This window comes from Corvus cornix, chromosome 12 (assembly GCF_000738735.6).
Source record: "Corvus cornix cornix isolate S_Up_H32 chromosome 12, ASM73873v5, whole genome shotgun sequence".
Classification (NCBI taxonomy): Eukaryota; Metazoa; Chordata; class Aves; order Passeriformes; family Corvidae; genus Corvus; species Corvus cornix.
This window is the reverse complement of record NC_046342.1, coordinates 12,486,403-12,511,591: the sequence shown is the minus strand read 5'-3', so window position 1 is coordinate 12,511,591 and position 25,189 is coordinate 12,486,403. Positions and strand designations below refer to the sequence as shown.

At 38.9% G+C, this 25,189-nt stretch overlaps 1 protein-coding gene across 9 annotated transcripts in view; it reads left to right on the top strand.

Moving 5' to 3' along the window:
• FHIT (fragile histidine triad diadenosine triphosphatase) overlaps positions 1–25,189 on the top strand; it is a 620,602-nt gene that overhangs the window by 473,887 nt on the left and 121,526 nt on the right. For all 9 annotated transcript variants that reach the window (XM_019280433.2, XM_010390178.3, XM_019280432.3 and 6 more), the window contains 2 exons: positions 5,160–5,305; positions 6,190–6,219. In XM_019280433.2, the coding sequence (XP_019135978.1) occupies positions 5,160–5,305; positions 6,190–6,219 (176 nt within the window). The remainder of the gene's footprint in view (positions 1–5,159; positions 5,306–6,189; positions 6,220–25,189) is intronic.

The following is a 25,189-nucleotide window of genomic DNA, read 5'->3' as shown; positions in this document are numbered from 1 at the left end:
GAATGTTTGTACCTTGATAGCTATGTGTGAAAATTTATAATAGGCACTTTGTGGGGTTGAGTGGAGTCCCATTGAAGGGAACATAAAGCCTGGCCTATGCCTTAAATACACAATTACAATAATTTGAGCTTCAAAGTCAAAATCCATATAAAGCAAATAAAAATTACTACTGAGCCTTTGAATTTCAGCCTCCACTCTGCGTGTACTAGTGGAAGGAAAATTACATTTGAAGTGGTCACCATGCAGACGTTGGCCAGGAGCTTTGATTTTCTTGTAGCATCTGAGCCTTCTCTGTCCAATCAACTCAAAGCCAGCATGCAGTTATCAAATGCTCACTTTTCAGTCATGCCCCAGAATTCCCAGGGTGAGCACAGCCTTCAATCCACATGTGTCCATGGGGAATTTGTGCCTGTGCTTGGCACTGTTGAGCAGGGCTTTGACCGTGTCCAGGTGCCCATTGCAGAACCACATTACAGTAAATGTCTCTGACTGCCCCTCTCAAAGGGCTCCAGTTCTTATGGCCTAAACGGGCAGTGGGAAACAAAAGAGAGTTACAAGGTGTGTGCAAAGGGGCTGGTGAGGGCTGAGACATGGCACATGTGTGGTTAGGCATCCTTGTGCTGCAGCTGTTCAGGAATTTGAACCGTGCTTGCTTGGCCACAACTTTTCCAAACAGGTCACAATCTTAATAGACCAACAGATTTTTAATTTGAATTATGGAGGAGGCTTATGGTCTTTGGTGCATTAAACAACCCACCCAACATCATGCAGGGAGTGGTCTGCTGTGCCCAATATAAAAGTAAAAGTGATTCCATTGAAAACATAGGTCATCCTTAGGTTTTAGCTCAGTTTGAGGAAAATGGGCCTCATCTACTCTTGCTTTACTGCTCCTTTGTGGTTATGCACTTCCACTAAAATACCTAGAGTTTTAGGCTACTATCTGCTGGTAATCTGAAAAATACTGACATTCCTAGTCATTTAACAAATATTTAATGGAGCTTTTAGTGTGTGTGAGGATTTGTATATTGATTTGTGTATGCATATTTGGGTATTAGGGAGAGAAGTACGGCTGTTGAGAGACTTCTGCAAGATTTAGAGCCAGAACGTGTAGAGGGATTCCTTGTGGAACAGGGGCATATGATACCCCTGGAAAAATTGGACAACCCAGGGTTGCTGAGGAAAAACCCCTGAACTGGCCCCTGGCTGCAGGCAAGCCTGGAAAACACCTGGCTGCAGGCAGCCCTGAAAGTCCTTGGCAAAGTTATACACTGGTCAGCTCCCCCGTGGATTAGAGGCTGTCTAGAGGGACTGGGTGTGAATCTTTGCAGAGTAGATATAAGCTTGTATAATTAAACAATAAAGCGGAGAACGATGCTCAAATCGTTGCGGTGTATGTGTCGTTACTCTGGCCAGCTCTTCAGACTCAGTCCCTAAAAGAACATATTGTTACAGATTACAATAAGGTGTGAAGGTTTTTCACTCTTAAAATGGAGAAGTTGACATTTTAAATTGCATGTGCTCTAGAGATGTGGACTGACTCAGAGAATTTGAAGGAAATAACAGCTGCGCACATCAAAGCTTAAAAATAGAAACTTCATCAGTCAGTAGCAGTTTAGAATGAATGAAGAAATCACAAAATTATTAATTATAGTGTTTAGAGAAAGGAAACATAAAGTTCAAACTTTCTGAAGGCAGAATGCTGTCATCAGTCTTGCAGCATGTCTGTGCTGGGTAGCAGCGCCTTGTCCTGCTGAGCTGCTCTGTTAAGGTGGGGGCTCTTGTCCAAACACAGGCACCTTCGGCCATTTCAGAGACCCCAAGAGGATTCAGGTTTCCCACCTGACTGGCAATTATGATGTAGGGCATATGGGAGACTCCTGCCCTTCTGGAGTGGCAACTGGATGCCCTGAGGCATCTCAGATGGCAGTAGATGCTTCAGTCTGAGGAGTAATTGCACATAAAAATAAGTACAGACTCACTTTCTCTTGCATTTTTAATACGTAGTCACCTGAAGCGGTTTCATAGCAGTGTTTGCAGAAAGTATTGTAGAAAGTAACGAACAGTTTATCTAATTTTAAACCTAGTAAGAATTCTGAGGTGAATAGGGCAGGTGTACAACTTAAAATCTGACCAGATATGAACTTAAAATCTATCCTAGCATCAAAAATTATAGTTAAAAACCATGATTTAAAGTTGCAGTGGATGGTTGTTTTCTTAATGATTTGAAATCCATGAATTCATTCTAACATTTTTAATATATTCATAGTTAAATATAACTTGAATGTTGTCCTAATTACATTCTCATGTTAATTTAGCTCTGATTCAGAATTTATATCATTATTCTTTGTAGAATTATTTTGAAATGATGGAAAGTTCAGCAAAGATGCTCTAGTCTGTGATGGTGCCTTTGAATTATTTATCAAATTCAAAGACAGAAGTATTGCTAAAATCTAGTTTGAGTTGTAAATGAGTTTTGGTAATGTAAGGAGGAAGTGCAAGTCCTTTTTGCAGAATGCCATGGGTGCAGCATTAGGTACTGCAGGAGCACTGCTGGCCCCACATGAGCAGAGAGGTTCATGGTTCATAAGAAGCCTCCACTGCAGCAACTGGCAAATGCTATCTAAGCAGATAAGACAGATAATGTGTGGAAGAGGAGAGATCGAGAGAGATAGAGAGAATTTACAAAATGACAGTGCAGATTAGTGACAAAATTAAGAAAAAACCTGCCCTGTCTTGGTCCAAACCAGCCCTCGCTCCCTCTGCAATGTGCCATGGAAACAAAAGCTTTCCCAAGAACTGTTTAGCTCATGTTTCCCACTACCCATTGCAGTGGCAAGTAGTACAGTGCTAACATCAGATTGTAGAAACTATCATTAATGAAAAAATTGAAGCTGTGGCCCTGAGCTAGGTAGAGAACAAACAATTGCTGGTGAGGCGTGTGTGAGTCTGAAAGGGCAAGAAACTGCTGGGGAAAATTCTAAAGGAGAAAAGGAAACTTGTCTTAATGTAAGCAGCAGTTTTGCTAGAGGTAAGTGAGGGGAAATTCTTCATTTATAAATGGTTTATTGAGCCATGATAATAAAGCAGTGCTGCAGAAGAAGGATAATTATCTACTTAAGTATCAGATGCCCTAAGGGTAGAAGCTTCCCTTCTCTTCTTTTGAAAAATGAACTCAGATTAAACAAATGTCCTTTTTCCTGTTTTAGTGTTGACATGGATTTCCTTTTTATGAGTAAAATTAATTAGTTTTTCTATTTGTTTATTCCTGATATGGAAATCAGGTCTGCCAAGCAACTTCGCAGCTCTTCCCTTGGGCCCCAAGTTTGGCCAAGAGCATCCTTTAGGGATGTGCTTTGTATAATGCACTGGGAAGGCACAAATGAATTACAAGGGGTTTACTATGCCCGGTAACTTACCAAGGGACACAGCATTTCAGAACTAAAACCCCACAAAACTAGGGTTTTTGTCCCCATCCAGGATTGTTTCATTTCCAAGTAACTGCTTTCTAAATATATTTTTGTCCTTTCTTAAATGTTAATACCGAAAGTTGTAACAAAAGGAAAGTAATGGTGGCAGAGCTGACTCTGTACAAAAAAACCTGGAGAGACAGATTTTCAAAGCAGATTAACACCCACAGCTGGGACCAGTCTTCTCTTGTTCTGTTGGGAGCTGCTACAGGTAGAGCTTGTTCTATTCTGCTCCCACTTTAGCAAATATCCATTAAAGACTTGTATGTCCTCATCTGGATTTTGAAAAATGATCAAAACCTGCTGCTACATCTTTACTTTGAGAAAATGTCTGGTTTTCTCTCCTATCAGAATTATATGTGTGATTCCTACAATATAACCTTGGTGTATGTAAACATGTTGTCTCTGTGCTTATGGAAATAATTGATCTTTCACATGTATTAATCTCTCCTTATTTCAAATGTCTCATGTGGTTCTTGACAATCAGGTTGACGTAACCTTTTTGTGAACCTGTTAACTGCAGAGCAGTTCCTAGTTACCTTTCCTGGATTATAGAGAATATTCTTGAATACCTGCAGGCTTCAAGATGCAGTAAAAATAAAGATGACTATAATACAATGGCATGGAACCTAATTTTCTTCAAATAGTCCTTTGAACACTTATTTTAATATTGGAAAAAAAATTTTATACCCTTTGTTCATGAAAGTTCAAGTGGTGTTAAAGGTTACTTTAAGGTCTTCGTTCTGCAAATACTATTCTGTAAGTCAGCAAAGAATCCTGTCTGCAGGGAATTGAAATGAGAATTGAGTACTTGCTTTTTGGATCTACACAACTGAGGCTCTGCTAGGAATTCTGGACCATATTAATAATGTTACAAAATTGACTTTCAAGCGAGGAATCATAGCAATTATTAATTACTGTGAACACAGATCAGATGACTGTGAGCAGCATCTCCCATTATTTACTTTACAGCTTAATTTCACTGACTCACAAATCACAGTCACCAAGGTAGAATTAAATCAAAGTATATTTACAGGGTTGTGAACACTGCGCTTAAAAGGAAATAGTCTTAATTATCTTAATGTATTTTTAAAAACAGATAATAGTTACAACAGGTGAATATTCCTTGTGAATTGTAATTAATGTAGTGTAGAAATAAGTGATCTGCTTTCATCAGCATAGTGCCAGCTTGTCATATTTAGGTGCCTAAAATTAGAGATGTAAGATCAAGATTTTCAAGAATATATATCACTTAAGGGGGAAAGCATTGTAAAACTGCTGTCTCAGACCACACATCCAAAGCCCTCTTAAATTTCTTTGGCTTTCCCCCATTTTTAATCACAAAAGAAAATGTCTCTGACTTTCACAGGAGAAAAATACCAGCATTTCTCCATTGAGATGGTAAATTTGAGTCTGTGAAAACTTTTCTTTCCCTTAAATGGCTTAGTGTAGCACAAGAGCCTTAGTCATTTTGCCCGTATCTGAGGGACTTGAGGAAAAGAATTTTAAACAAAGCATCATCTAATTCCTTGTATTTGTATTCCCTATGTTTTTGATGCTCTTGCTGTATCCCCAGAGAGGAGGAGCTCAGGTGATTCAAGGGTGATCAGAACCAGGTTACAGGCTGGGGACTGAGACTCTTCTCCTGGACCACTCAGATTTGTGTTTGTGCCTTGACACTGCCACCTTCAGATGTCCTTGTTTGTCCCCTGCGGCCGGTGGAGCGTGTCCATGACCTGTGTCCTGAGGAAGTGGCTGATTTGTTTCTTACAGCACAAAGGGTTGGAAATGTGGTGGAGAAACATTTCTGTGGCACCTCGCTCACCTTTTCTATCCAGGTTTGTAAACCAGTCACCTAAGAAAGATTTAACGCTTTGTTTTATCAAGCTTTCAGCCTTTTTCCCTAGTCCAATCACAAAAGGACATTGGAACTTCAAGGGGCAATAAATACTAAATAACAGTAATAAAAACCAAGAAGCCAAATAACTGCATTGCAGTCTTCCAGATTTGCCATTGAAAAATCTAAAAAGGAAACCAACAGGAAAGTGTGGTTAATGTTAACTGCAAAACTTTGGATAAAGCCAGCAAACACTCTCAAACACTGTGCTTGTTTTTGAGTATTTCAGGAAATAGTCTTCCTTCAAAGAAGCATTTGCAGGGTTGACCTCTAGAGAAAGCAGCCATGTCCCCTGTTCCACACATAACCCACTGCCTATGCTTGAGATAGGTGATCCCTCCTCACAGCTATTTATATGCAAGCAGAGAGATGTAGCCATGTAAATATGTTATAAATTCTGACCTTTCAGCTGTTTGTGTTGGGTGTCTCTATACCAAAAATGAACTCTGTTTAAAGCAAACCAGGAGACTAAGCCCATTCATTAGAATCAGAATTTAAGCAAGCATACTTTGATTGAATTCTTACTTCCACATGTGATTTTATGTTCACAAGGATCAGAAATCTATTGCTAGCTACTGAAAAATATGATCTGAAAGAATGAAAAATAGATACTGTTGTTTTTGTGATCTGAGATAGTTTCCTACTTTGCCAGGGTCTGATACGGAAAGGAGCTTTGTCCAAAAACTTAGTGTTGAATGGTTCTCAGGAAAAATACGCTAAATTAAGTCAGTGTAATTGATGTAAATGATTACTGAGTAAGATTTCTGAATTCCTATGTGATCCTTGTTAGATCCTCTAACCTGAGGCTTTTCCCTTTGCTTACAGGATGGCCCTGAAGCTGGACAAACAGTGAAGGTGAGTGCAGAATATGCAGAATACAAATTAAGACACAGTTATAAGAACTAATAAAAGATCAAAGCTCGTCATCTGCAGTCCATTGCTGTATTATTACTTCATCCTTGAAATCAAAAAATCCCAAGTGTACAATAGCAGTTAATACTTTTAATTGAAATTGCACAAGATAACGTTTACAGGTTTTCTTCCTAGACAAAAATTTTCAATCAAGAAAATATCTTTTCTAAGCTTCTGGGTGTATTTATGCAAGGCAAGCCTCATGAAAGAGGCATCTGGTTTAGTTTTTTGTTTGTTTTATGGAGAAAATATTGCCCTTCCATTCATAATCTCTTTGTTTTTCTGTTTATTGCCTAATGAGTTGTAGCTAATTAAAGGAACAGTTAAGTTGAACCACAGTGTGAAAATATACCTTTTGTCTATGCTTTCTCTCAATGTATTCATATCACATTCTTGTTACTGAAGTTCACATGTAATGGGCCCAGTGAAGCTGAAAACCAGATTTTAAGTGTACTTCCAGAAAAAAAGGTGGGAGGGCGGAAGGGAAGAGAAGGATTTATGATTATATTCTCCACTTGAGTAATAACATAGATAACATCCAAGATGTCTCTTCAGCCATGTTTCACTGCCACGTAATGCAAATGTAATTGCATGTGTAGTTAGATGATATGCCCCAACATTAGATAAAGGCTATTTTTTACATTTGGAATCAAAGGAAAGTCAAATATGGCTATGGGTTAGCACTTTGTAAAATCAAATTTGATGTCTCAGAGAACCTGTTTGAGTTGATTAAGATAACTGTAACCAAATGACAGTGGATAGGAACATTTTACATTTTTTCCAATTTGCTGTATTGACCTTATTTTTCCTTCTCCCTTTTGTTGCCTGCTTTGAATATTTAACAGAGAGGTAATAGGGAGAGAGAAGAAGAAATTAGAATATCAGCAAGCTTGCGAAGTGATGAAGAAATGTAATGCAATTTATTTCTGTACTGTGACAAAACAGATTCCTTGGCTCATGACTTTGAGTGCATTGTGTGGGTTTCACTGGCAGTGTCTGTTGATAGGTGAAATAATAAGTTTAAATACATTTGAAGTAAATTTTGTTCTTATCACCAATATTATTTAAAAAGAAAATCTGGGGATGTATTTTAATATCTTGGACAAATGTCTTTCTCTCTGTAAAGAAAATGTGTATAGGAATGATTCTATGTGAGAAGAATTATTTATATGAACAAGCAAAGGCAGATGTAAAAATTCCCATCTTCTGTGATTGTGAATAGTAACAAATGCTTATGTAGGCCTTAAAAAGGTAGGAAGTTCTGTATTGCTTTGTGTTTGTACTGGAAACAAAGAGATTAAATGTTTATTGCAAAATGGCAGCCACCCTTCATGCCTCCTTCTCACACTTTTAATAAACACTGAGATGGAAATGGCCCATTCTTACAACTGTGAATCCCTAGACTTTGCAATAATGAGCATGTATTCATAAATCAGAGGTTATCAGTTTGCATTTCTCTACTTTTCTGCATCACTGGGCAACACTGTAATTTATCATCATCGCTTTGGGATGTTTATCATCCAAAAATGCCAACAACTATTTTCTTTAGAGAATTTCGAGCTTTCAAAACTTCAGTTGGGAAAGAAATTACTGTGATCAAGATCTTTTAAGTGAACAATAGGGTGGATACATAAATATCTGGTTTCATTTAAACTGTTCTGAGTCACAAAGTTTGGAAAAACATCTATGTGACCTACAAATCATTTCTGAACCTTAAATTCAATGTGTCGTGTTTCCGTATGTGGATTTATTTGGGGTTTTTTTCATGTATGAAAATCCACATAATCCAGTCTCCTCTGAGGGAGATCTCAATTAAAATTTCTGGAACAGACTAAACATTAGAAAAGCATTCTAATAGTAAAAATGCCAAAACATCACAACAAATATCCAAGGCAGTTTGTGGAGATTGTTTAAGTAGGGTAGGCAAGTGTATCTCAGGAGCTAATTAGGTGTAGCTGATTTTACTTTGAATGGGGTAATGTACCAGATGGCTTCAAGAGTCCTTTCCCCTTGTATTTTGTATAACTCTGTATACTTGTGTAAATATAGGCTACTGTATGTGCTCTGTAGGAACAGAAATACAGGAAGCAGGAGAAGAGTATTGACTTTTCAGTTGCTCACTGCAAAATTGTGCTACAAAATGGGAAGAGATATCAGCCTAGCTGAAGACAAAAGGTGACAAATTTTGTCTGAAAAAGATTAAGGAATTCTCCTTCTTTGTCTGCAAGAAGAAATGGTAATCCATGTCCAAGAAAATTCTTGAACCTGAATATGAGTCTCAGGTCTATTTTGAAATGGAGATGCTGAAAATTGTATGTGGAATGTATGCAACAGGTTGAAAGGAAATGACCCTTTCCATGTGATTTTGGCTAGAAATCAGTGATAAGATTGTCTGCCAGTGTTACATGTCCCTTTTGGTGGTGTGAAAGCTGCTGGTGTGTGCATTTTATTCTAAAGCCTTTCTAGTTACCTAATGGGAAGCTGTTAATGATCTAACTGTAGTTTCATTATTGCTGTACTCTGTTCCTCCTTTGCATCTAAGGTAGCAGAGCCTGCAGGACAATGTTCTAGGGAAGATTATGGCCCTTTGAAATTCCCCCTTTACTGTGTGTTTGCACTGGACTGGGTCTTTGGAAGTAATTATACCTGACCCTTAGTTCACCAATACTTTGTAAGTATAGATGGGTCTTTTCTCACCCTTTAGCAGCTGGAAATATACACTTGGTAAGCAATTCTGAACCATGTCCCAAGTCTCAGACCATAAAATAAACCAATATATTGCTTCATAATATTTTTCTTAGCTCTCCACATATTGTACCTATTCCAGCCCTGTCACCTGTTTATGAGAGAAACAAATGTTCTTCTCCAAAGATGGTCACAGACTTGCACACTGTGTTTTATTGTGAGAGATTCTTGAACCACTCACAACAGTGAACTTGAACATCTCTGGCACCTGAGCCGTGTGTCAGCAAGCAAAACCATCTTTTAGCATTCAAGAAATTTTGAATACTTATTTCTTATTATTTGAGAAAGGAAGGAAATTGTGTTTAGGTTGTCCCTTAAAGACGATTAATCTCTGCAATTTTGAGTTCTCTTTTTATTGGAGAACACAAAACCCATGGCGTCCTTGTGCCAGGAATGGAGAGTGAGTTTTATGCTGGTTCTGTTTGAGAATGACTTAAATATCCAGGCAATTTCATGGATCAGGGAAATCAACTCTGCATCTTAGTGCAGGGGTCTTACTGCTATGTCAAGTGAGCGATGTTTCAAGATTTCCCCAGTATATTTTATAGCCTTCTTTTCATCATCAAGTCAGCAAATGCTCTGGCTGCCTGGGTGGATGTATAGCTTAGTGTAGAATAAGCTCTCAGGTTTACCTTTTACGTGAGATTCAATCACAAGAAACTCCATGGATTCTGTACTCTGTAAAGGCTAAACAAATCAAGCTGGCAGGAGCATGAGGCAACTAATTTATCTGTAGAGACAAGATAATATTGCACAGCAAGTGTCCATTGCACAAACAGGTATGAACACATCCTCTATTTTGCAGCAGTGTTGAAGTCTCCAGCAGCTCAGCACCTCCTCTGTTATCCATGAGAAAGGGCCTATTTGCCAATTACAGGTTCCCCTAAATAAATGAGAAAGCAAAGCTGATGGTGGCAGTGTGGGTATGTGTGCAGAAACTTATTTTATATGTCACACATTCCACTAGTTATTTTACACTGAGAAGGTTGTCTCATGATTATTTTTTTATATACATGTTTTTCTTTTCCAGATGTTTTTTAATGCTGTGTTAAATCAATCCACCTGGCTTGCATTCCTCAGAAATCTTAACCTGAGCTGTGGAGCCCAGGGCTCATTTAGGCCCACAGCAGACTTCTCCTTCATCTTCTTTGTCTATTTATGTTTTGACCCAAAGTAGTAGACTTCAGGTTTGAGTCTTTAAATTTAATCAGATCGCATTGCAGACTAATTGCATCGGAAGGATTAAATTCACTAACTGCAATACTTTTGATACCTCAGTCTGTTTTCCCTGCAGAACAACAGACGTGAGTCCCAGTTTAGAGGAGTACTAGAAACCCTCTTTTGCTTTCTTAGAAGAACAAAAAAAGCTGGTGTTTGAGAAATGCAAAGATTTTTCTTACCTTTAAACAGATCTAAAAATTCAGATACAAAAAGACATGGAAGAAACAAATTTTTGAAAACCATATTGTACTGAAACGTGACCAAATCGTCTCCTGTGCTTTACCCTTAAGAATGATGATTCTCTTGAAAGCTTGTGAGATGTCCAAAAATGATTTGATGAAGTGCAGCAGTGTCTTCGTATTGCTCTGAGAACCACACTAATAGTATTTGGTTGGAGACTATGTAATATTGTGGACAGGTAATTGGTGCAGCAAATTCAGTAGTCTCAGGGCTGCTATGTCTGATTTGAGCTCAAAATTTTCTTTTTATTTCAGTACTATATTTAGTTTTGGGTGGTTTGGGGTTAGTGATGTATATTTTCAAAGCTAGGACTATACTGCCCCTTACAGAGATAGAGAAGCAGCAGATCATCCAGATAGTTTCTTCCCCCTCCCTTAAAGCCTTCTGCCAGCTCTTTGTTTTCTACTCACTCTTAAATAATAATTCCTGCCCTTTACTTCAGGGCTCTTTTCAAAATCTGCCTTGTGTTGGTCTAAATATCCTTTCAGTCCTTTGGCCAGACCTGTGTTTTCTATGATGCAAAATAAGTCCTAATCAGTCTTTGCTTTGTCAGGTCCTTACTTCTCTTCATAACATGTAACATTTAGTTTTTGACTGAACAATAACCTTTCCAGGAACAGCATATTGCTATTTTGTTTGCCAAGCTTGTAGACGTGAGAGGCACTGGTAAATCTGTAAACCCTCCCCTAAAACAAATAATAATATACAGGACCTAGAATGAAAACAGTTCTTTCAGTCCCCATAATTTGTACAAATCAGTTCCTGTACTTCAAACATGGTAACATTTGACAGAAGTAAGAGGTGTCTGTGTCTAGTATACACCCATGGAAAGTTATAGAGATTGTTTTGAAGACTGAAGGAAATTAAAGAAAAGTGGGAATGTGGAAACAGCCTAGTGATTGATGGACATAACACCATCCTAGCTGGGAATACCAAAGGCCCCAAGGGACTGATAAATTGAAATGATGACCTGGATAATGAAGTCTGATCTAGAAATACTGGGTTGTGAAGTTCCCTGAAGGGATGGGGACTGAAATTTTTGAAAAATTCTCTTTAGCAGTGAATTATGATACTTCTGAATCTAGATTATTTTGAATTTCCAGTAGTGATTGTCATGACATGCTGTACCTCCTTGTAAAGCAGTATCATCCTCTGGCCCTGTACAAACACAGAATAGTCTGTATGGACTATAAATATAAAAAACCAAACCAACCAAACAAAACAGGGTTGAAAATAGGCAAGTATAAATGAGGACAGTAAATGAAATTTCTGAATATTTAAGTTGAAGAATGTTGATGAAAAGGAAGATTTTACTATTCCATGCTAGCAGTTCTACCCTTCTTTCCTGCCATATAGATTTCTTAGATGAATGTTCTCTTTAGGTAGTTTAATTCCAAAAATATCCCCAGAGCTAGTCACAGATATTGACACTGTCTAAATTAAACTATAATAAGCAAGTAAGTGGGTTCAAATGCTTGTTTAAATTGCCTTGGTGTGCAGATATTAAAAGTCCTGCAGCTCTGCTGGCCACATGCAGCTCTGTCCTGGCTGGGCACGTTCCAGTTCAGCCCCAGAGCTGCCACTGGGGTTTTCCTGTCCCTAAGTTTGGTGGGTGGGAGCTGGAGAGCGGAATCCGCGGCTCTGCCAAGCACCAACACCTGCAGGACAGGAAGGGAGGGAGCACTTCCAGGAGCACCCATGGGAGTGTGGATGTGCCTGTCCCAGTCGCCAGCAGCCACAACATGTGTCAGCAGAGCCTGGGGAGTCGGTGCCTGTGCCAGCAGCTGGTCCAAGTGGAACCGAGCAGTTGCCTTTGGTGACCTGACCGATTCCCACAGGGAAGGGTTAAACACTGCCAGGGCTCTCCATACTCTGCCTGTCTGCAGTTCCAGGACAGCCTGCTCCTGCTTTGACAAAAGATTTTTAAATATCTTTTTTTTTCCTGGTGTACGTTCAGATATTTACCATTTTCACGACAAGAATCTTGAACAAATCAGTCTTTTTTTTTTTTCTTCAATAAACAGAGTTACATTTCAAAACGAAAAGGTATTTCTAGGAAAAAGGTAGAAAAATTTTCCTCTGAAAATGTTATAACAGAGTGTTTGACAACAAAAACTTTTTCTTTGTGAAAACAAAACCTACTTTGGAAATGCTGTTTTATTGAATTGACATGTTTTGACAAAAAAAAAAACCAATATAGGGAAGGGTGTTGAGAAATCCATTACATGCTGCTCTTTATTTGCCCCACAATGACTGAGATAAGGATCAAAAATCCTATATTTTAATTAGAAAGTATCTTTCACTTCTTTGTTCCCATGTTACAGCAATACGTTTTGCATTTAAAGCATTCTCTGTCCTGGAGTATGTACAATCAATCAAGTGCCACTCTTGAGTACAGGTCCTACAAATACCATATTGTACTTGAAATGTAAAACCTTTTGAAATCCCATGCATGAGGTCTAGAGTCATTAATAGCACGGTCCAGGCTGTCTGAATAATTTTTGTGTGGTTAGTGTATGAATTTCTTTCCAAGCTCCATCTCATCCATAATACTTCTTCTTTTTGTCAATTTCGTATCTTATAAAACTCTTCATCTAAGAGGGAATGCTTGGGTTTGTTCTGTTTCTTTTTTTTTATTTTGTTACAAAACATTGTTTTCAAGTAAAGTGTAACTCACCAAGAAATGTGCAAAAGTATTCCCATTTAATTCAGATGTGTAACTTGATGTTTTTCTGTGTTTTGTTGTAGGTGAAAATTGTTTATTAAGCAAGTGTTGCAAAGCCAGATTTCAGTTAAATGGGTTTCTGATTAACTCTTTCTAAAAATTAATATAATGCTTTAAAATGAAACATGATGTGTCTGTGCTCTGATCTCATGTGATTTTGCACATTTGTCTTTGCATTCTTACCTACCAGGTACTGTTTTTCCCGAGATCCAGATAAAATTATTCCTATGCTGACCACAGATTAGAAGGGATGTCAAAAGGTCATGTGCAAAACAGACTTCTCTGCTTCCTACCAATGTGTGCCTTCCATGAACAGGCATTAACTCACACTTAAACTGTTTTGTGGTTGGGTTTATTGGGTGTTCTTGCCCAAGGGCATTTTCAGTTGACTGATCTGTGCTAAACTTTGGTGCCTCAGCTGTCTGGCTGGATGCTGTGACATCCAGAGTCTCCCAGGGAAGGGCAGGATCACAGGGCTTTGCGTGTGGTAATGACCCAGTTTCAGCCAGACAAAGGCAGCCCATTTATTAGAGCCCTGGATGCCTTATCAATGCAATAATAAAGGAAAGTTTGGCTCCATATTTTTTCCCCTGCAAGGCACCTGCCCTTCTGAAAATGAAAGAAGTGTGTACTTAAAGCTGTCCCTGCAGATCCCCAGAGAGCCCACACAGCTTGGAGAAGAATGCTTCTTAAAAATGTCAACAAAGAAAGAGTGAATGTAACATTTTTGCATGTGATATCAAGGGAATGGAGGCCTTTCCTAGCCCTGTGTTCCTTCCTCTGTCACATGAAAGAGTCAGTGGTTACACTGCCCTGTGCTCTGTGGAAGGCACATCTGAAATACAGGGATATCTGACCTAGCCCATTTTAGTCTGTTCTGGCTGCACCATTTTAGCCCATGCAGGATGATTCTTTCTTAGAAAGAAAAGTCTCTGCTTGAAGTGATTTAGAAATAGAAAACGAAGGTTAAAATAATAGAATAAAACTTGCTCAGCAAGCTCCAGGCAGGATGACAGGGTGAAAAGTAGGTAATATTTCTACTGTTTAAAAAAAAAGTCAATAATTCAGGATACTGCAGTGTGTTTCAGTTCATGCTCATGTTGGACAAGCCAAGAGCTTCCTGCAAAACAGCAAAACCCTTCTCTCAAGCCTCATTTGCCCCATCTCTCCTGAAAGATGCTCAAGTGCCCTCTGGCAAAACCACTCATACACTGGGTTTCTGCTCACTCCTTAAAGCTAAGCTGTCCTTTGAAAGAATTTGAAATATGCCCTTAAAATCCAGTCTCGGGGAGCTTTATCAAATGACCCCTCCTCATTTGCTTGGCCATAGGAAAAGCCCTCACTATCTGGTGGTGGGGATAATGCTGGAGTAGCAGTCTCTGAGGCTGAACAAGAACAGAACCAGTGCAGCTCTTGTGGCTGCTCTCATTTTACATTGTCCTTTTCCCTTGCCTGCAGTGATAGGGGTAAAACTGCACTTCTGCAGTGCATCTCAGCTCCCCAAGGCAGTATCTCAGCCAGGGGTGTGTTTTGGAGCTCTGGACTCCCCTCTGCTTGGCTGGTTTGCAGTTTCAGTGACAGCTACTGAGAAATGCTCTGTTGCTTGCACTGTGCAGCTTTTCCAGGCAAGTGAGGTGCAGCACTCCCCGAAGGGAGAAACACTGAAACCTTCCCTTTTGCAGAAATCTGGGTGTCTGCAGATGGCTTGTGCACACACACACGTACCAAATGTTAGGAGATGTGCCTTTAAAAAGAGAAAGGAATAATCATTAAACAAAGCCTGATTCTTCTGTAAATGTAGTCAGTTACCTGGTAAAATCATGTTGAGAGCTTTGGATAGCATAAAAGAAATCAACATCTATGGGTGCAGTTCAGCACAGCTGCCAGGCTTTTTCCAGAGAGAAATTCCCTGTTTGACTGGTAGATAACTTGTCAGTTCAGGATTAGGACTTTTAAAATAAATTATTCTGTGTCTGAACTAGCTTCTGCTGCTTGGGATTTTCTTTCAGTACATAACCACTTCTCAGTCCCTTGCTTCTAAAGGAAAAAAAAATTATCATTGAAACTTCTGCATAGCGAATTCATAAATAAAAGCATGCCTGGGTATTTTAGTAATGATGCCACAATTGACATAAATTGGGGAAAATCAAAATTAGTGTATAAATAATTACACTGTCTCCTTAACTGACATTACAGACAGAAATTTTGAGGAAAAACTTTAATTCCCTGTATTAATACAGTTACCTACTTTAGAGGTAAACTGTTCACTTTCAGAGAGGTAAATTCACTTCTAATAATGGACCAGCTAAGTAAAATTCATCTTCAAACTCGCTGATTTTTACCATTAGGTCTCCACACACATTTTCTTTTCCCTCACACTGTCTTTTTCCGGAATCCAACACTAAGATGTCTCAGTTCTTCTCACGAGTTCTCAGTCCCTTGCTAGGTGCAAAAGACTGGCAACTCTATTTTACCAACCAAATTGTTGTGGCAAAAGTGATTTAAAGAAGGGCCAAGTTGTTATTCTTGTTTTGTTGAGCAGGTGAAGAGGCTGGGTGTGGTAAGAGCTTTGTCCTTCAGAGGCAGTGCAGGGTCACTCAGCCTTGTTCTTACTCTGAGTTTTTCCTCTGCACTGTGTCTTGCTTCTACCCTGGCCGTTCCTGTCTCCCATCCTTGTCCCGTGACCTGGAGCTTTGTGCAAGGTGTGGAGGGGATCCCAGGGAGAAGGGCAGCATGTCCAAGTGGGAGAACCCTGAGAAACTGGTCCCTTTTGCATCATGGATGAAACCCATCAGGGTGATGTTCCTGTGGACCGATGCAAACAAGCTGGGTTTGTTGGCATGGGCTCGGCTCTGGGCTAAGAGGCCTTCCCAGCATCAGTCAGAGTAAGGCTCTGCAGCCAGGAGCAGGGGAAATCTATAGCCTGTGGTAAAAGCAGAAGATTGGAAAGACATCCTGTGTTTGCTAGGTTTCCCAGGTCTTTGGAAGGAGAAAAGTGGTTTTTCCTCTGGTAATCTCCTACTTTATTATCTCAGACAAACTAAACCATTTTCTTTTCTCTTCCACTTCTACTTTTTGTGAGTTACCACCTTCACTGTGACCATAAAATCTTCATTTCATGTTGTCTGCCTGGCACCACTGCTTCAAATTCTTCCTGTGAGAGGCTGAAAGAAAATAAACTAGACCAGATAGAAAGTGCTCATGTGAATGATTGTCTTGATCTTATTTGTTAAAGATGTTAAAATCTCTAACGATGAATAATTCCTCTATCTGATTTTATGAATGTTGAATTTCTCTGATTTCAGTTATAATTTTTAGTATTTGAAGTAAAAATAATGCCCAGAGGTAACACTTTCTCCTTTTTTTAATGGATTTGTGAATGAGCTTTATTAATTCCCCAATGAGAAGATACAGAAAAGGTAATATCACTGTGATATTTCCTCACCTGGCCTTCCAAGCACCTTAACTGGAGGGGAGTTATCTTTAGGGGGTGGTCAGTCTGCCCAGATTGAGGAGTGGATCAGTTCACACTGCATTTAATGAATCCTTTTTTTCCTGCAAATAAGTCATCTCTGCACTCAGCAAAAACCATTCTTTCAATTGTGCCTTTTGGTGAGGCCACCCTGAGTAACATTCAGAGTTATGATCCAGCAGAATATGAATTTATAACCTGTCTTCGATTATCTGAGCCTCATGTAAGTAGCACAACCTTGGTGTCTGGGGCAAGATTTTTCTCTGGTATAAATGGTTCAATTCACTCGTGAAAACATGTGAACTAAATCAATTGAGCTTTTTCCATTTCTTTACAAACATTTTTGATCCTACAATAGTAAGTAACCTTTTGATTTCATATTGTTCATAATTTAAGCCTACAGTTATTAGTCATATGTATAAACCTAATAATTCTGAATGAAAAACAGCATTTTGATAAAATAACCTATGAAGCATAATTTGATATATCATTTTTATTTTTTCTTTAAATATCTTTCACTTCACCTGGAGAAGTTCCGTTAAAATAACTATAAAGTAAAAAAAAAAAAAAAAAAAAAGGAAAATACCAGCATTTATTAAGTTCTAATAAACTCCTCTCAGTGCATATCCATTTAGTATCTTTCATTAACATTAATGAGAATTATGCATGGATCCTGGGGAGAATAGGCCTTCTTGTTTTATTTCTCTTCCTTTTTTCAGTTCTTGTCGTGCAGTCAGTTCTGTAGGGCAGACAGGCATTCCCACTGCTCAGTTGTTTCATCTGCTTAATGCATACAGTTTGAGCACCTCCTTTTGCATAGTGGAGGTAGAAAGTTCATAAATTAAAAAAAAAAAGCTAACAGAATTTGTGGGCACACATAAAAACAAGGGATATGCAAATTAATGAATTAATAGATTGCTATTGATTACCAGTAAGGCCTAATTAAGTAATAAATTTTTCCCCACTCAATTACTTGTTTCATGTTATTAAATGATCAAATCCATAACTAGTTTGGAAGCTCAGCCTCCTAGAATTAAATGAGGTGCTCAAGAGAGCAAAGTTGTGTTTTGGAGCAACGGAGACAAAGGCAGGGTCTAGTTACATGGATTTATGATTTAATTTTCTGTGTAATCTAATTTAATGTAACTATTGAGTTTCTAAAAAAAAAGAACTTTGATTAGATTTTGTTGACAAAAATAAATACAAAATATAGGGTAGTTTATTCATTATCTGCTGCATATTGAGAGAAGTGGCTCATGGGTATTTCTGTACCTTAAGGGGCCTTTTTTTCCCCACTTCTTATGCTTTTAGCTGTACTCCACAGCAGTCAGTCAGCCTTCAGAGCCCATTCAGGTGCAGTACATTCCAAAGGTACAAAATCCAGAGGATACAAAACTCATTTCTGTGGGAAACTTAATTCATTTTGTGTAACTAGCAGCTTCATCACTTCTCATTTCTGGATAGACATCAATATTTCATCACATTATGTGTAAGTCCAGAGAAACACTGTGTCGGAGAAGGGAAGTAAGCAAATAAAGCTCTTCAGTTTGACATACTTTCACTTAATTGGGAGCTTTAAGAGCAGATCATGGGAAAAGGAAACGAGTCTTTCAGCTAATTCCCTTCTGCATAAAAAATGCTTCGTGCCAAAGCAGAGCTGTCCCGGGGAGAAAACTCCTGGGGTGCAATTGCTCAGCTCAGCGCTCTGACACCGCAGTTCCCGAGGGCACCAGGGGCTCAGGTGGTGCCTCCCTGCTTGGCTCCATCATTAACAGCACATTTCAGGACGGGCACCGCCATCTCATTCATTGGCTTTAGAGCTGCATTTTGCTTGGGTTTGCTGGGCCTTCCTGGCAGCAGACTGAGGTGGGGAGACAAGATTTTGTTCTGCTGTAGGACTCTGCACATCTTTACGGCCCCGGTGTGCGTTTAATCCCCACTGTGCTGGGAATGTGCTGTCGCTGGGCTGGCTCCCCACAGCTGGGCTCGGGGAAGGGCTTAGGAGAGCACACAGGCTTAGGCAGAGCACTGTTCCTGCTTGGCTTTATTTGTGCGATGCCCTGGAGACTTTCTCTGGCAGTTGCCCATCCTGGCCCTCCCGTGCCTGAGGCCAGGCTGCTGCCCTTGTGCTGCAGAGGCAGGACCTTGGCTCCCCTCACAGTGATGGTCCTGGAGAGAGGGATGGCTTAGGGATACATGGATTCACTCAAAACTCTCGGGGCTCAACACATGGATTCAGCACTCAGGGCCCTTTGAACCAGTTGTGCATTGGGAGAGCCAAAGTTGTCCACCTTGAGAGCAGGAAGGGTTTGATTTGCTTGTTCAATACATAATATGTGTGGAGCCATTTTTAAAACCCCTCTTCCATGTCTGTCTATTTTCTTATGCTTAGCATGTTGAAATTCTATATGAATCTTTCTGTTTGTTGAACACCTGGATACATAAGCAAAAAAAGGTGTTCTGTAGTGGCCCACTTGGGTGACTCTATAATTAGCAGCAGATTGCAATGAATGACATCCTGTTCCTTAATGGTCAGGGCTGCGTTTTGCTTACATTGAGCTGACTTGACCTCAGGAGGTCTGGGCTGGCAAACAGATGTCAGCTCCATTCAGCAGAATATCTTCTGGTCACTCCAGTAAAACAGGGAATATCTGTGCAGAAGTGAAAGGCAGAATATTTGCAGTAACCGTTGAGTGAAACATGCAAACAAATTTCAATAAGCAGGCAAAAAGATAGGTTGCAAACCCTACTGGGAAATGATAAATTGCTGTTAAGTGTTGTAATTATCCCATGACATTCAGGACTGAAAATAAAATAAATTCTGCTGAAAGCTTAAAAAATAAGGGAGAGAGATAATATGATTTAATAAATTAGCCGCAGAGCAAGAAAAAAAATTAGAGCACAACGGAAAATTAGTATTTATCTTTTACCGGTATGTAACAGACTTTGTTAAAAATTGTCAGAAAGTGAAGAGTTTGTTAGACAAATTATAATTTTAATTGCAGACGTAATTGATTATATGCAGCATGCTCATTAGGTTAAGGGAGAATATGAGGCAACTCTCAAGGTCATTGCAGTAATAGATATTGTAGGCATGTAATTTGCGATAAGCTGGTTCGTGAACATCTAATTGCTCATTCATGGCAGTGTGTCTGGCACTTTTACTCCCCAAACACCTCTTTGTCCAATTTATTTAACACCCCTTAATATTCCAGGGTCAAATTTACTACAGGAGGCATCAAGCAGTGAATTTTCAACCTCCAAATTATTACACGACTTCATCTTTTTTGTGCCTCAAAGACAGAGCACGCATTACTAAAAGTCAGTGGTCTGGCACTAAGCAGGATACATAGAAATAGAAATGCTCACCCACAGAGACGAGCTTGGATTTCTCATGGAAAACAGCTGTTCCCTGCCCTCCCCAATGGCAGCCATACATTGCAGTAGGATGCCAAAAGAGATGTTATTTTTTTAAAAATGCACTAATTAACAAGAACTTTGTATTGTTCCCTGAAAGAACACACACTAACAGTGCTTTATTAACTCTTTTGTTATTGTTGCACTGCTTTGACACAAAGTCATCAATGTAAGCTGTCTCCTTGGATGAGCATTAGTTGGAATGTCACTCCTCAGTTCTTACAGACAGACAAAATAGAAAGAAGCACTTACAATGTATATCAGCTATAAGTAACAGCTATTCCTCACTTTGATACAATGCTTTATATTCTTAGAGAGAATGAATCACTGTCCTAATTGTTGACATGCAAATAGTTGAATCTAGGCAACAGTACCAGGACAGGATTGGAAATTGAAGCCAGACATCCTGAGGTGCAGGTTGACTAATTTTCTACCTTCTCTCTCCAGTCATTTCATCCTTAACACAGGATCAAGCAGTCCCAATGAATTAATCAGTGCCATCAGGTTATGTAGAACTGCAGAGTGGTGGCTGATGTAAGACAACAAAAGTAATCCCCCTTAGACTACAAAGTAAGGAAAAGATGCAACTTTTGATTCAAATATCTTTGGCTGTATTATGGGAATCAAGGATTTGGAGTTTTGGTTAGGATTTGCTTTTTCATTTTTTAATAAACAGCATGGCTCTCAGAGCAGCATCATTTTCCTTTATAATAATTACCTTATTTGCAAGATATTATCTTCACTTGACATGACATAGTCCATAACTACCTATTGTTTAATGCTGAAGAGTGCAATAGATACAGCTATAGATTTTTATTCATACACCAAATGGATTCCAGTATGATTTCATAGTCATTCTTTGTTAATATTATTTTTAAGATTCAGAGGTTTGAAGTCCCTCAGGAAAAAAATTCTATCTAGAAGCATCATTTTCCATCTACTGACTCTACTCGTGGTACTATGGTTTTGCTCTTTAAAGAATTGTCCAAAATGATATATATTTGCTAAACCTCTCCTTTGCAATATAGAAATTACCGTGTTGACTGACTGTCTGATTGATAGTGCAAAAATAATCCCCATGTTCACCAATATATATCAATCCCTATAACTACCTTGTAGATTGACCTGCCCAAAGAAATTGTTATGCAAACACACTGCCATCTGTTGTGTAGTTATTCTTCAGTAATAGAACATAAACTGGGGATATGTCAAAGTAATTTAGTAACTCCACAAATGTAAAATGAGACTTGGTAAATATAGTGTGTTACACTGAGTTTATAAACCCTTGTCATATGCAACCATATAACAGGGATACCCAATTTCTGCAAGTCTGGCTTGTTTTGTTTCATCCATCAAATGCTGATGTCAGATCTAGTTCTAAGGAACATGATGTGAATTATAAAAATTAATTTTAAAATAAGGATTTAAATAATTCTGTGGTTGATACAAAGCCCACTAAAAATTCTGGGAAGATCCAAGCAATTTATAAGACTGCCAGTAAATTTTAAGCATCTTCATTTAATGAGTTCAGAGTGTACATTCACATTTATAGTGGTGATTGTGCTACCTGTTCAAGAAAGTATATGTGGATTTATTTACTCACTTTAGCAGCGAAGCCAACAGTACCCAAATAAAATAGATATCTCCTAGAAGTAGGTGCTGTTTTTTAATTAGAGAATTACAGAAAACTAAACAGAATAATGAAAAAAATTATTAGTTGGATTCTTGCTCTGTAAGTGCAGTTCTCAAAATGGTGTTTAGACATCCTGATAATTAATGAAAAGGTTTCAAATGAAACATTTTCCAGTATCCCGTCTCTTTGCTAATTTCCATTTTTTTTAATTAAGAAAAGATAAATTGTATCCAATTATTGAAAATTATGTAGGTTATTATAATGAATGAAACTGCACTTAAACTTGGTTTCACAAAGAAAGAAGAGGTTATCTTGTCACAGTGTAGGTGTCCCTGCTTGGCTGTCACTCCTGCCTTCAGGCCAAGGTTGCTGTAGGGCCAGGTCCCGCCTCAGACCGAGGAGCCGTGTTTGACTGGGACTGTGCTGAGAGACTTTTGAGTGCCCTCAAGAACTGGAGCCCGAATCCCACTGAGTGCAGTCCAAGTGTATGTTCACTGTCTAATAACAGTTTTTGTTTAAACAACCAGCGGGGGATAAATCCCTTTTATCCTAAGCAGAGATTACCCTTTCCCTGGGAGAACAAACACCAGCAGCTGCTGAGACGTCACTGTGGGGTGGATGTGGGGTGGTCTGTTCCCCTACACCAGCTGCTCCCCAAACTGCTGTGGGATCCAGAGCCAGTCTCCTTGTCTGAGCCTGGGCCCCAAGGCACAGGTTTTGTCCCGAAGGACTGGTAGTGTCCCTGTAAATGGGAGGTGATAGAGGTGAGTGAGCTCTGCTGGATCCTACCCCTCCTGCTGCTGGGAGTCCCTTTGGCATCTCTCCCTCCTTTGGCCAGCAGTCTGCCAGCCAATAGGCAGCAGGGTGGGAAGGTCCTGGGCTTGAAAGAGGAGGAGAAACCCTGCAGTGATCTGTGAGAGCAGAGAGAGAACATCCCTGAGGACCAAAACTGAAATAAAAGGACAGGGAGGGACAGTGACCCCAAAGAACAAGCTGAGCAAGATTCTCCTGCATTTACTGGGTCTCTAATTCGACCCCAAATAATCATTTTCCTTTTAAAACAAACAAGCAAAACCAACCAAGCATAAAACCAGGAGAATTTTATTGAATTAATTAAGGAGGGCTATAGGGATAAGGTTATTTAACAGCTTACATTACTCAGAATGCTGTACCTGAGCAAATGTAAAGAAACGAAATTTATTCTGTTTTCTAGCCAATTTTAATAAACTACTTTAACCCTCTACCTTATGTTAAACTACTTTACAGTTTTCATATTAGCTTCACCTTAGATTTCAATCTGATTATTACAGGCTTGGCTGCAATCACTGGTAATTACAGCTTCCCATCCTTTTCCAGAAATATAGAATGTGAAGTGCTTTGCACTTTAAACTTTTTTTATTTAGTGTTCACATCCAGTTGGATGTACTAATAAGCATTAACATGCAAATAATTATCACCAATATTTGATATTCATATAGAACAAATGTGAATACAGTTAATACATCAAATAAGAAAGAGGCTTTTAATTCAAAAAAGAAAAAAGATTAAAAATATTAGCTTTTTATATAAAAATATTTGCTATGATTATAAATTCTATTGAGCTTGCAGAAAACTTGAGCTTTGGGTTTGCAATATCTCTCATTAATGTTTAGCCTCAAGAAAGAGTTTATAATAAAGGTATTTACGCAGACAACAGATAAATAGAAATGATACAGCCAAGAGGGTTGAAGAGCCCTGGGTATGTTTGTTGTCATTCTACCATGCTGATTTCCATCAGAGGTGCTGAATATGCTAAGAGTTATGTAGAAGATGAATTGAAATGCAATATGCACTGATAAGAGCTAAGGCTGGAATGCCAGGAAATTATTTTCTTTTGATTCTCCTCTAAGTTTCTTTTTCTTGTTATAACTTCCTGTGGGATGGAAGAGGTTAGCCCTGTTCTTGCAAAGTCAGCTGGTTGGTCTAAACCTGCAGATCTCAGTGGAATAGTAATTGGGAGGAATCTAATGTGCCGTAAAACAGAGGTCAGTGTGGGTAATCTGGTGTCCCCTGCTGGTTTTAAAAACTGTGAGTATCTCCTGCAGATGGGAGGGAAATGTTACCTGTATAGGCACTGTGTGCCTCGTGTGGCTTTGCTGCTTCTGTGCACTGCTATCCAGGTCCCTCCGGGTGTGACTTGGGCTTTAGTGAGGAAGAGGGATAAAAGCAAATCATCTTTGTTTCTGTGGGAAGGCTGAGCTGAGTAGTTTGCTCCAGGGTGGTAAAACCAAATTAAAAAAAGAGAGGACTCTACCATTTGTTGCAGACAGAAGGTAATTTGTACTGGGAGGCAGCACCTGAAGTATGAGGCTGGCAAGGGAGGATGCTCAAGAGGCAATGAAGAGGGACACAGGACTGAGATTGGTGGAAAAGGCTGGCAGGATCTTGTCTGCAGGTTTGGTTGGATGTGGCAAGAGCTCAGCAGGGAACAGAGGAGAGGGAGCTGAGATATTTGGGCAAGGTGCAACCCCATTTTAAGGCAAATCCTTGTAGGTTTGGGATCAGACCACTTGGAAATTCTGCGTGCATCTGTTGAGCTGTATAAGTGTCCCTAAATAACATCTACTAAAAGCAGTCCTCAAACGAAAAATGAAAATACACCAAAAGTATGAGCAATATCAGCACTTTGTTTTCACAGTGTTTGAAATAAATGCTTTTGGTGTTCTGAGGCTGGACTAGTAGAGTTCTTTTTCTAAATAGATTTTTTTTATAGCCCAGTCAACAAATTCTAGTAACCCTAATCTCTTTCACTGTCATTATGTTTTATGAATTTTTAATAGAAATTAATCACTGAAATATTTAAGTCTTAATTAATTAATTACACCAGAAATTTACAGCCAATGCAGTGTAATGTCTGTTAAAAAAAAATGATTTAATAGGCTTTCAGTCCTGCCATTGTTCTGCCTTGTCAATGAATTACTTAAGTGTCATTTGTTAAATGAGTTAGGTCAATAAAGTTCTTTAGCTGTTTTTCAGAGAGTGAGCATTATTTCCAGATAATGTATATCTAATTCTCTTTTTACTTTAGTCTATCTGTATTGGCTAGTGTGGATTACTATTAATTAGCCCTTCAAAGCATATTAGGCAGGAAGGATCATAACACAGTCATATGTAAAGGCTCACAGTGACAGAATTCTTTAATTAGGAAGTGTGGGTTAGTGGTGAGCAGTGTCCTCAAATGGATTGCCATCTGTTAAATTAAAGCTGATTTCCTTCGTTTGCTTATGTAGTGGTTCTAAAGAAAGTGGCTCTTTTTATTTATGGAAATTATATATTCTCTTTCATTATTTTCTCTTAATTGATTCTGCATTCCTGTAATTAGTAAGCAATGTAAACATACAGTCCAGGAGAAGAGCCACAGTAATGGACAATATGACCCTGTAGTAATTGCCATATGAACTGTAGAACATCATTCTGCTTT